Genomic DNA, 13,056 nt, shown 5'->3' with positions numbered 1-13,056 from the left:
TCTCTCTCCTTCCCAAACTTAAAATCAAAATGCTGAAACTCTCTCGCTCTCTGAACTATAATAATGACAATAATACTTTTGATAATGATAATAATAATAATTTGATAATGATAACAGTACATAAAAAACTAGTGTTAGACTCTAACCTCTAAACGTTGTTCATAGCTCTGTGTTTATATCATAATTAAACGTTGCAATTGTGTTCTCTGTGTAGCGAATGTTAAGCACCCTGTATACTGTTTGATGTTTTATCACCGGTAAGTAACCCAAACAACAACAAAGCCATCTCTCTCAATACTCAATACTACTTAAAACCAAACCAACATTATTATGTGTGTGTGCCCGTCCCCCCTCTTCCTCCTTACCACCCACCCACCCCCTCAATTCTCAATTCATCAATTGCGTTTAGCACGCGCCCAATTCGATTGAAACAATTCGACTGAAGCAAAGAGTTTAGGAATTACACACACACACACAGACACGTATAACCACCCTCCCACTCACACACACACCTTACCCCCCTCTGTCATTCCTTTTAACTAAAACAAAACCCTAACTCCTTCCGCCCGCAAAACTAGACTACGATTATGATTATTTTGGCTATTCGGACTATCGGCCCGGCTTTGGCGCTGACTCGTACTATGATGACGTCTATCGTTTCTATGAGGGCGATTACAGTTATTACGATTATCCGAACAATGCGAGCGGCAATGGAGGTGCCGGCGGTGGCGGCGGCAGCAGCGTCAACAACAGCACAGCTGTTGCCATGCCTACCAATGCAGGCGGCGGCGGCGGCACCTCCGTAAACGCTTCGCAGCGTCCATCAAGAGCCCAAGCAAGTGGCACGGTCAATTCCACGGTGGTTATGGTGCGTCATCCTCGTAAATAACACAAAAAACCACAAACAACACATCAATCAACACACTGAATACAAAAGTCACAGTTACCAGTTACAGTCACAGTTACAAGTAACAGTTACCAACAGTAGTCACAGTTACCAGTAACAATTACCAACAACAATCACAGTTGCCAGAAACACTTACTTACACTTACACTCACAGTTACGAGTAACCGTTACCAGTAGCAGTTACCAACAGTCACAGTTATTAGTGACAGTTACCAACAACAATCATTTACGAGTAACAGTTACCAACAACAATCACAGTTTATTACCAGTGACAGTTACCAGTCACGGTTACCAACAACAGTCACAGTTACCAACAACAGTCACAGTTACCAAACAGTCAACCAAGTTGCATCTACCCGTTACAAAGAAAATAAGTAACTGATAGTCGGTCACACTTACCAGTCACATTGAAACATCAGAGTCACAGTTACAGTCACACGTCCACACAGAAAACACATGCGAATTATATTATTGTAGCTAATTTGTACTATTGTCGATCCGTAGCTTTTTGAATACTACAAATAAATTTGACGCCTTAATTTTTTTAAACAATTATTATGCTTCAGCTAGCCCAACAAAAATAAAAAAGAAGAAAATTAATCACTTTTTATTTCAGCTTTTTGTATTAATTTAATGCTTCAATTCGCTTCAGTCCAAATTTATTGTTAATTGTGTCAACCTTTTGTTTATTTTTTTATGCACGACACCACAAAAAAAAAAAAACATTGCTGCCAACGACTAACAAAGTGCAGCACAACAACATCACACCACCCACCACATGCACCCTAAAAAAACAATCGCACAACAAAAAACAAATCCTCATACCCCACAAAAACGTTCAAGAACAACAACAACAAATGCACGCATCTTTTGGCCATTAACCTGCGAAAAGGAGAATTTATTTATTTATTATTTTTACGCTTTGCATCGCTTATTTTGCCATTAACCTATATTTAATCAAAACAAAAAACCAACCAAAAAAAACAGCTGCGCTTTATTATTATGCTTTAGTTATTTCTAATTACGCTTTAATGCATCAGGTGCTTTTTACTGCTACGCTTTTTAGGTTAATTGTATATTTTTAAATCAATCATTGTTTTTAGTTGGTAAGAAAAAACAAACTGCTTTTAGTTAAACAAAAAAATATCATAGCATACTTTTAAGTAACGCCCAAACGCTCTACGCTTTTAATAATTATTTATTTATTTTATATTTTTAATGTTTTTATTTGTTGTACTCTACAAATTGACAAATTTAGTAAAAAGAGTTTTATTTTTGATATTGTGTCAATCGCAAGCAGCAGAACTCTAAAAACAAAAACCAAAACGAAACGAAAAGTTGTTAGTTAACTTGGATTCAATTCTTGCGCTGTGATTTGTTCATACATAATATATATTTATACCATATATTAGAGGCAGTACAAATTGCATTTGTTGCTCATCTCGAGCACTCAATTAATTAATTAATGAATATACAAAACAATACATTTATTATACAACTACTATATTATTATATTAGCATTCTTTTCTCAAATCAGACGTAATTTTTCATACATAAATAAACGAAAACAAAACCAGACAATACAACAAAATACATTGCATATAACTTAATATATACATACTTACCACATATAGATATTATTGTATGTAAAATACAAGAATCTAACGCGTTTATTTCGATTTTTCTTTTCTTTCTTTTCTTTTTTATATATGTTCTTGTTATATACTCTTATATATACAAACCAAAAAAAAAATCATTTGTTTTTCGGTAACAACAAAAATTTTCAAAACTTTGCAACAAAAACCAAAACAAAAAAATTATATATATGTTCGTCAAAAAACCAAACAAAATTCCTAACAAATTATGATCTCTACCACCAAAAAAAAAAAAAATACTCCCAAACAATCCAAAAAAAATGCAACCAACCAAAAAACCAAACAACGACCAAAAATCAACCAAAAACTATCGACAAACTTTTCGATTCTAAAAAAAACCAAAAATCGTAAAACCCGTTATTGAAAATTTTGCCCATCAAAACACTCTTTTTCTCTCCGCAAAACAAAATTCGAAATTCGCAATTGCATTGAACTTCAAAATTCCAAAACAAAATCCAAAATGTATATTTCTCTGACCAACAAAAATTTGACAAATTATCTTGGCGATCCATATATATCTACACACGATTTTATATATATATTATTATGTACAAAAATTCCAATTGTTAAAACCAAAAAAACTGCAAACAAATTCGATATCGAACCAAAAACAAAAACAAAAAAAAAACGCAACGCATCTCGCAAAAACCTGGAAAAACACACTGTGAATATGGAAATGTGGAAACTTCTTCTTCTTCGCTCTCGCTATGGAAAATATATCGAAAAACCACACACACACACACACACGCACACACAACACACACACACTCAACAATCATGCACACTCGACTCACACACACACACACTCACATGCATGCATGCCATGATGATGATGATGATGACGATGATGATGAATGGTGATGATGATGATGATGATGTTGGTGATGATGATAATTAGGGGGCTGGACGTGGCCATGGAATCACAGTGCCGCGTGGCCGAGTCGTTGGCCAACGTGGCAGCATCAGTCGTCTGGGGGCCCAACAAGCGCCACAGGCGGCGGCAGCGCCGGCGGTGGGACAGGCGGCGGCGGCGGCGGCTCATCGGGGGGCGGCCACCGCTCAGGGGGCGCCGGCAGCAACCGGGGGGGTCCGTGGGGTGGCACCAACGCGTCCCAACGCTCCTGGCACCCAGCACGTCAAGCCGCTACAAAATTTACCAGGTGAGCTCAACAACAAACAAAAAAAAAAAAAAAAAAAACAACCAAAAAACAAAATCAACCAACCAACAAAAATGAATCCAAAATCCAAAAATCAAATCAAACAACAAAAAAATCCTAAAGCAACGTCAACAACAACAACAACGAACGAACGATGCAGCGCAACAACAACAGCAAAACAGCAACAACAACAGCAAACAAACAAAAGCAACACGAACACAAGCATATTCTATAAAGCAAACAAGAAATTCACAAATTAATAAGCTAAAAGCCAACTGCAAAAAATATTACCCCCGTTTCCCTCCCCCTCACACACACACCACACGAATCACACACACACTTACAACAACATTTGACACACACACACATCCTGCAATCCAACGAATTTTGGGAGTTGCCTTTGTGCTTCTCTTCTTCTCCGCCTCCGCCTCTCTTCTGCTGTGGAAAGAGATAGCATCAGCAGCAGCAGCCGCATAAGGTTTACCGTTATTTTTTTTCAATGTCGTGTGTATGTGTGTGTTTTCTACTTCTACTTTAATTTTTTTTTGCATTTGTAAATGTGTTAAATGTTGTGACCTTTTGACATTTCAGTCGTCTCAATTCAATTGTTAATTAATTTCTTCATTTAATATGCTTACCTCTCTTTTTTTTTGTTTAAATACATACAATATATAAATATAATATGAATATGAATATCAAAAAAATATCTATATAATTAATGTAGTTTTTTGCTACTTGCTGCTTTTGGATTGTGGTCGAGAGTGTTTTGTTGTGCTCTTCAATATTAATAATAATAATAATAGACAACAATCTGTTTTGCCCTGTTTTTTAATTAATTTATCATTTGAACTGCGCTCAAATGTATGCTACAGTTTTTTTATATGCATGCGACCAGCCAACAAAGCAGTAAGCAGCACACAACACACACAGAGACACAGACATACACACACACCCAGACACATGACACACACGCACATTATGTATGTATATGGAAAGCCACTATAACAGAAAGATAAAAATACCAAAAATGTAAAGCATATATGTGTATGTATGTATATACCGAATATGTGCTGTGTAAACGTACTATGAATCGATTAGTATTTTAATGATCACAATACAACAAATAAAAAAAAGAGTCACCCACTTTAACCCCCCCATTTAACCCCTAACCACACCCCCACATTAAATATCTCGGTACTAACCAAAGTTAATGCTACAAAAAGAACAAAAAATACTGTTGTAGACACAGCGCCAAATAGAGTCGAGAAAATCAGTGGAGAGTTGAAGTTCTTCCCCTCCCCTCTTCTCCACCAAACCCTCCTCCGAACCCAACAAAATTTTGACGTACGTGTATATAATTTTTTTTTTTTAAATATTTCTGTACAGTTTTATTTTTGGTTACTCGAAAAGAAAAACTACAGAAGAATTGTAACTTGTAAAATAATAATATTGCGATTGCACAAAAGAACGAAAATGAAAGCGAAATAAAACATATTTTTGTGCCTCATAATAATGATAATAATGATTTTTCTAAATTTTGTCATTTGTTGTTGTTTCCCGAGTATATGAACAATAATAATAATAATAACACACTTCCTATAATCAACATTATGTAAGTTCATGCTTTGCTAATCGTTTTTTATCTAGCAAAATAAAAACCAACCCAAATTAATATATTAGTTAACTATCCAAATATATACAAAATATATATATACTATATATATGAAATACCGATATATTAATACATAACCCACATACAAATATATGTTTTTATTTGGTTGTTAAATTTTATATATACCTCTTTTTATATATTCCACACACACACAAAATACTAATCGATTCGTGTATTATGTTTACAATGCCCACACACACACACACATACAAACACACCACATACACACACACAACACACACTATATGTATAGACATAAAAAAAGGATCCTTTAGGCATTGCACGCTCTTGCTTCGTGTTTGTTTTGCCAGCAGCAGCAGCAAAAGCGTGTCATTGCTTTGTTTTTGTTTCCTACAAACAATTTTTTGTACACGCTTTACTCTTTTTTACATACATATATATAATATATACAATTTATATTTCTATAATATTGAACACCCACATCATTTTTGTTGTATTTGTGTCCATTATAAGCTTTGTTTTTCACTCATACAAAAAATATTCACCACGGTCGACACTCAAAATTATCGAAAATGAAAACAAAAAACAAACAAAAAAAAAATGCAACTAAAATCTGTTTCTAGCTGGATCTGCACTCAAGACATTCATGGAGGGCAACTAAGCGTAGCTCCTCGGTCGTCAGCTCAGCGCGCAGCGACTCGAGTCGCTCGCCGAGCCGAAAACTGAAGAAGCATCAGAGCTCCTCCTCCTCGAACTCAAACTCGAACTCAACCTCAACAGGCAAAATTAAAACACACAAGTCGAAGAAACATTCACGCAAGTCCAAATCATCTCGTGCCGAAAAGAAAGCCAAGAGGAGCTCTAGCTAAACACTCACACTTAAGATCACCCCTTTAAACAATTGAAAAAAAAATGAAACAAAATACGCAAACAAAAACACCAAACAAGAACAAAAATCTCAAGAGCAAACATCAAGAACAAACGGCAGCAACAAAAAACAATTACAGCAACAGCAAAATGTGAAGTTCAAGTCTTGACGATGCCTTGATATTTGCTAAATTTACCCTTTACAAAAAAAAAGAAACAAAAACCCCCCTCAGCAATATTTGAAGAGCAGATCAGTTCAATACATATTTCAAAAAAAGCAACAACAGGGCAAAATTCGAAATTCTTTTGACGATTAAAACAGGCGACAACGAAAAACGAGACACAACTTTAGAAAGCAAAGATACAGCGCTCCATTTGAAGATCGGTCGTGTGGGAATCGGTGTCAAGAATCCTCCCCACACCAACCAAAAAAGACAAGCACAAAAAGAAACACCCCCCCTTTCATTATACATTTTAACACTCTTCTCCCACACACAACACTCGAATCACTTAACTACACTTAAATGTTCCATGTTGTTTACACAAAAAAACAAAAAAACAAAAATGCGATAATATCATGTACATTACACGAACCCCAACACTCACACACACACATGTATATTACACCCACACACACATACAAGCATACACGATATAACATTTGTGTACGAGTCCCTGGCGTGTTTATATATGTCCAAAATAATAACTGACACTTTCCAAATATTTTGTTGTCCAATTGTACGCAAAAACGAAACAAAATAAAATATGAGCTAACTAATAAAAATCGTATCAAATTTGTGTGTGTCTTTTAACCAATTACCAAAATCTAAAATTCAATAAAACTTACACATGATAACTGATAAAATTGACAAAAAAAAAAGGAAAAAATTAATGACTACAAAAATATCCCATAGCCCAGCTGAAACCAAAAATGAAAAAAACCAAAAAAAAATAGCCAAAAATCTTTGTTCCATTTGTAGTATTAACAACAATTTTAACTCTCTCTTTTTTCTCTTTTTAAACCCGTTCCACCTCCACACAACCACAACAACAACAACACACACACACATCTACACACAACAACAACAAACAACAACAAATTCATCTTGTGCTTGAGCTACTGCAGTAGTCGGTAAACGTAAGTTCGATGGAGGTCACCAAAATCCGGCAGATGTTAAGCGACGTTACCAGAGCGGTTTGATAGGAAATGGCGGCAGTTGGGGCAGTTTACCGCTACCACAGCAACCCTTAGGCACAAATGGTGAACAGTGGTATATGGATACGTTTTCGGCATGGAGTTAAAACCACAACAACAACAACAACACAACAGTTAAAATAATCATCCAACAACATCATGGATATTAAGGAAGCACACCAACAAGAACAACTACAACTACAGCAACAATAACAACAACAACAGCAAGCATATATGTATCTATCTATTTTTCATCTTTTCTAAACTCGCAACGAGAGTAGCAAACAAAACTTAAGCAATAATTAACTCCTATATAAACAATTTAGCAATTGAGGAAAAGAAAAAATACTATATCATTTTACAGCTTTTGCACACGCAACTCTTTATCTCTCTCTCTCTCCTTCTCTCTATCTCTCTCGTATCTATCTGAAAGAAATAATGTTCTATAATGAATGAATATTGAATAACAAGCAGTAGATATATAATAATAGACTTGCCGCAGCATTTTAGCAAACAAACAAAAAAAAAAACACTTCAGTTTCTTTAAATCAAGCATAAAAGAAAGTAATCCTAAAAGCAAAGTAATTAGAGCATTTTTAAGCAAAGTAAAACCCCTTTTAAAATTTGAGAATTACATACGTTTTTAACTTGGAAAGTCGATACAATAATGAGCATATATAACAAAACAAAAAACAAAAACTACAACTATATATAGACATATATATATATTTATATCAATATACTGCAATTAGGCTCTTATTGATTTTAAAACTTAAGCAAAACAAAACAAAAAAAAAACAACTTTTTTATACATAGATGAACGCGTAAACCAAATTCAGAATCATGATAAAAACAGCCCCTAATGAAAAATGTAATGAAATTAATAATTATATTAACAATTTTACTACTATTTGTATAAAACATGAATCAAATTGCAAATTCAATGGACTTTAATAACGAGTTGCACACAATAACAAAATTTCCCCACACAATTGTAAATACGAAATGAAAAAAAAGCTCTAAAAAGAATTGATGAAAATTGAGAAGAAAACAAAAAAAAAGTAATTCAGAAGCAAAGCTTAATGAAGAAACATTGACTGAAAATTAAAAAAAAAAGAAAACAACAAAAAACAATACAAAAATTTAAAAATTAACTAATTAGTTTTGGATGTGTTGATGAGAAGTGAGAGAACTAATAAAAATAATTAATGCGCAACAGCTGGCATTATTATATAATGTCTGATGTGACGGTGCAAGTTGGCAAAGACTTTCCGATTTAATTGCAAAACTAGTTTAGGTAACTTGAAATCAATTATGAGTAATAAACAAAACAAAAGAAAACAAAACAAAGTAGAGCTAAGAAATTGCACAAGAAAAGAAAAGAAAAAAATAATACAAATAATAAGATACACCCAGATACACAGCATCAGATAAAGAGCAGAAATTATAGATCTGCTATCGATAAGCAACGAATTAGTAAGAAGAACAAGAAATACTACACACACACACACAAACAAACACACACATCACATGCAGTCAGAATACGCGATAATATTATAGGGAATTTAATAATGGCAAATAACAAATTATTAATTACAAAAAAAACATAATTATATGAGAAATCAATTAGCCAACGCGTCTAGCAGCAGCTTCCCCACTTTAAACAATTTAATTAACTAAAAACTAACTTATGTTTTTTTCATTTAATTGCTGAAAAAGAAAAGCTTCATAGCAAATCGAAACTGGTACCCTATATACTTACTTATATAGAGAGATATATATACAACTTATATATAGCATTATTTAACTGTAACTCCATGCCTATATAACAACAACAACAACAACAAACAAAAAACATCAACAACAACTTGCCTGATTTTTCGTAACACAAAAATTTTGCAAAATTCTTATTTTTCGGTCATTAAAATTTTTTTTTGCTAGATCTCAAGTAAAGCAAAAAGTTAAGTAAAATAATAACTAAAGTGTATAAACAATTAAATTAGTTTTAAACTAACAACAAACAAAACTTCCAATTTTTAACTCAAGAACAAAAAAAAAAGAAAACGATAAAAATAATGGTAAAAGAGAAAGGTAAAGATAGATGTTGGAAAAGGGCGTGTGTTTTTTATAAAAAACGTATCTATTAACATTGTTCAGCAAGCGCCTAAAAAACGGAATATATGATATTTTAAAATTAGACACACACACACTCACAGATACACACTCAAACACACAGACACCAAGCAGTTGCCTAAAACAGAGCAAAAAGAAAAATACTTTTTAAACTTGCGCAAAAATTTGCAACACCAGCAAAGAACTTTAATACATTAATATATAAAAGGAACATAATAATGATACATATATTAACAAAAGAAAACAAAACACAACAAAAAAAAAACATAAATAAAATCAACAATAAGAACATTTACGACAAATTCTAAATGACCATAGTTAAGCTTAAATTTAGTAACACACATACACACACACAGAGTAACACCCATACAACAACAACAAACACACACACACACACATCTAATAATTAGAGGTACACCCAGCAGCAAAGTGTGCGCCATTTTCTAACTACATTAACTAAAGCAGTAAACAAATTTTAACTAAACAAAATATTTAAACAATTTTTGTGCTGAGTTTCGTTCGTTATGCATTTTTTTTAATTTCTCATTTTTAAAATCTTATTATTTTTTTTTTTGTTAAACACACACAAACGTATAGAATGAAATTGTAATTGTAAATTTTCAGACGCCGTCGCTGCGTCTTTTTAATCATTTTTTTTGTTTGAATGCATGTTTTTGCCTTAAAAAGAAATTTCGAAATTTTTTTGGTGACTTTTGACAAAACAAAAAAAAAAAAAAAAAGAGAAACAAACGAAAAACCTGAACCCAATTCAAATTGCAAATATATATGTATACATATGTTTAATGATAAAGTTTTGTTTAATTTGATACTGTACTGATTTTATATTGTTTTAAATTTGTAATCTTATTTTTAAGTCTTAATTGTTAATGTGTTTTTATTGTAAACTATACAAAACAAATTGGCAAAACCTGTTAAACAATCCGTTCAAGTTTGAAAACGAAATTTAAGGCAAATCTAAAAATCTAAAACACAAAACAAAAACAGTCTAAATTATGTGCCGTTGCTGCCTTTGCGGTCGTAATTAATTGTTTATTTTTATCATACTTTTTTGGAAGTTAAAAAATTGTAATTTCGATACTCCTCCCCCCTTCACATGTCTCCCCCCTCTATATATTTGTGTTAATATGTATTGTAATTTGTAATTTTGTTTAATTTTTTCGGGAAAGCAAAAACGTTTGGCAAAATTAGTTTATAATTTGAATAATTAGTTTTGTTTGTGCGCTTAAGTTTTCAATATTATGTTACATAATTAAATATATATATATACACATCATTATATATATATATACATATTTTAAACTATATGAATATTAATTTTTAGCAAAATATTTTTACGACTAAACTTAAAGCCCTAATGTTTAAAATAATTACCGGACTAATTTGTTTAGCTCTTTAATTGGTTTTATAATTTGAACATTTTTTGTGTATTGTAAAGAAGCGCAAGCAAATTTCATTGACCTTTGAGAGAACCCCAGCTCTAATGATACATATTACTTACTTACTTACATCATATTTACCCCAACAATAATAAAACTGTATACGTGTGTAAATTGAACTTCAAACAAATAAATCTTAAAAGTAACAACAGCAAACATCAACAACAAGAACAACTAAAATAACAATAATAATAACAAAAATTGCAAACGGCGCGTGGAAACTGAGCAAAAGCAAAATATGAAAATTTCAAACAAAAAAAAAAACTTTACATGAATTGTGATGATGCAAAGGCAAGATTTAATCATAATTACTAAATCTATATATACATACATATATATAAAATATATCTTTCTCTTCATATATATATATATATATATCGATATATATATGAGTATATAGTGTATATGTAGACGTAGGCGTGTATAATCTAACTTTACTTTTAAACAGACTGCGTACGTATTAAAAATTTTTAAAATTAATTTGTGTAAAATGTTTTAAGTTTTTGAAAAATTGGCAAATAAAGAAAACAATAAAAATTAATAAATCAAAAAAAAAAAAACCAAAACAATTGGCGTAATTTGAAATATACTAATTAACAGCACTTGAAACATTCTTCGAGTGTCTCTTAAAAATAATCTTTTTCCAAATTCTTCTTCAAACCTTTCAGCAAATGAATATTTCTCAAATAATTTGAATGTATATTTCAAAACCACAAATAATTGGCTAATGCGCAGCTGTTTAGGAGAGACTGCCAGAGATCTTTATCAGTCTAAAGGATTCTAAAGAGAAATTATGGAGTCGATATTCAGTTTCCAGAGCAGGCTGTTATTTATAATACGAATTAAAAAAAGAAAAATAGAAAATACTACTATACTATATTAAAAATTAGCACAACTTTTGATTTGTTTGATCAGCTGCACAATCCACAACATATATACTCTTATATTTTTATTACTATTACACAATATATGTTTACTTATAGTTTGTGTGTGTTTCTCTATATTGATTTTAAATTATAATTGTAATTGTTCTTTTCTTTTATACAAATCTTTATAAATGATAATTAACAACAAAAACGAATACGAAAAAATCAAACATCACAACAGAACACACGTATGTGAGGGATTTATATGAACCGTGAACGTAACGTCGCCAATTATGAGAGAAAGTTAAGAGAACATTCAGAACAAAAAAAAAAGAAAACACAAGAAAGAAATGTAGGAGGAGCAGCAGCAAAAAAAAAAGGAAGCAAAACTTTAACGTCTTACAAAACAATTATTGTTAACGAAGAGAATAAAAGTGAGAAGCATATTGTACTAAAATATTTGATATACATACATTTGTTATTATTTGTAATACAAAAATTAAATAAAATTGCATCCAGATAATAAATAAACAATGCAAAACTCAACTCATTATTTAGTGGAGGAAACCAATTGGTCAGCTTTTTAATGTTACGGGAATAACATAAAGCCTCATGTGGAATTTCTACTTGCTGCTGATTTCTGTTCGCCTGGTATTTCATCTGCTAATATGGCACTTTTTAGCCACAGTTCCACGCAAACGACAACCACAGCAAATATAACTACAACAACATCTAGTACTACAACAAAAGTACAAGGTTTAAATAAATCTAGCTCTTACAGCAGCTGAAATACCAGGCGAGCATAACAAAGTAGCAAGTGAATTTAATCAGCAGCTTAACTATTCATGTGGATCCCAAGAGAGACACGTGTGGATCCTATGAGCGGGAGGCAATTACTCTCTTGGTTGCTGAAAGCAAGTGACTTTCTGCATGGCTACTTGCTGCCCACTTCTGATGGCCTGGTACAATTTTTCAGATTTTCCATTTTTACAGGAATATCATTGAACATTGGAACAGGAATAAATTCATAGTAAATACATTACCTGCATTTAAGTGGTCATGGATAAATCTAATTTTAATACCTTACCTGCATTTAAGTTTCCAAATAAAATAAACTAATACATTTGTATAAATACTATTTATTTAATTTGTTATATTCTTAAAAGAAGATTCTCCAAGCTACTAC

The 13,056-nt window shown here is 32.1% G+C and overlaps 1 protein-coding gene across 17 annotated transcripts in view; it reads left to right on the top strand.

Moving 5' to 3' along the window:
* LOC132786815 (heterogeneous nuclear ribonucleoprotein R) overlaps window positions 1-12,208 on the top strand; it is a 58,352-nt gene extending 46,144 nt beyond the window's left edge. For 6 of the 17 annotated variants that reach the window (XM_060793482.1, XM_060793483.1, XM_060793486.1 and 3 more), the window contains 3 exons: window positions 579-868; window positions 3,461-3,722; window positions 7,346-12,208. In XM_060793482.1, coding sequence (XP_060649465.1) covers window positions 579-868; window positions 3,461-3,722; window positions 7,346-7,521 — 728 coding nt within the window. In that variant the 3' untranslated portion in view covers window positions 7,522-12,208. Of the gene's footprint in view, window positions 1-578; window positions 869-3,460; window positions 3,723-5,975; window positions 7,018-7,345 lie in introns of those variants that run through there. The other 11 variants (XM_060793488.1, XM_060793484.1, XM_060793487.1 and 8 more) reach the window with 5 other exon arrangements.
* The last annotated feature ends 848 nt before the right edge of the window (window positions 12,209-13,056 follow it).

The sequence above is a fragment of the Drosophila nasuta genome, chromosome 2R (genome assembly GCF_023558535.2).
Source record: "Drosophila nasuta strain 15112-1781.00 chromosome 2R, ASM2355853v1, whole genome shotgun sequence".
NCBI classification, from domain to species: Eukaryota; Metazoa; Arthropoda; class Insecta; order Diptera; family Drosophilidae; genus Drosophila; species Drosophila nasuta.
This window is presented reverse-complemented; position numbering and strand designations above follow the sequence as displayed.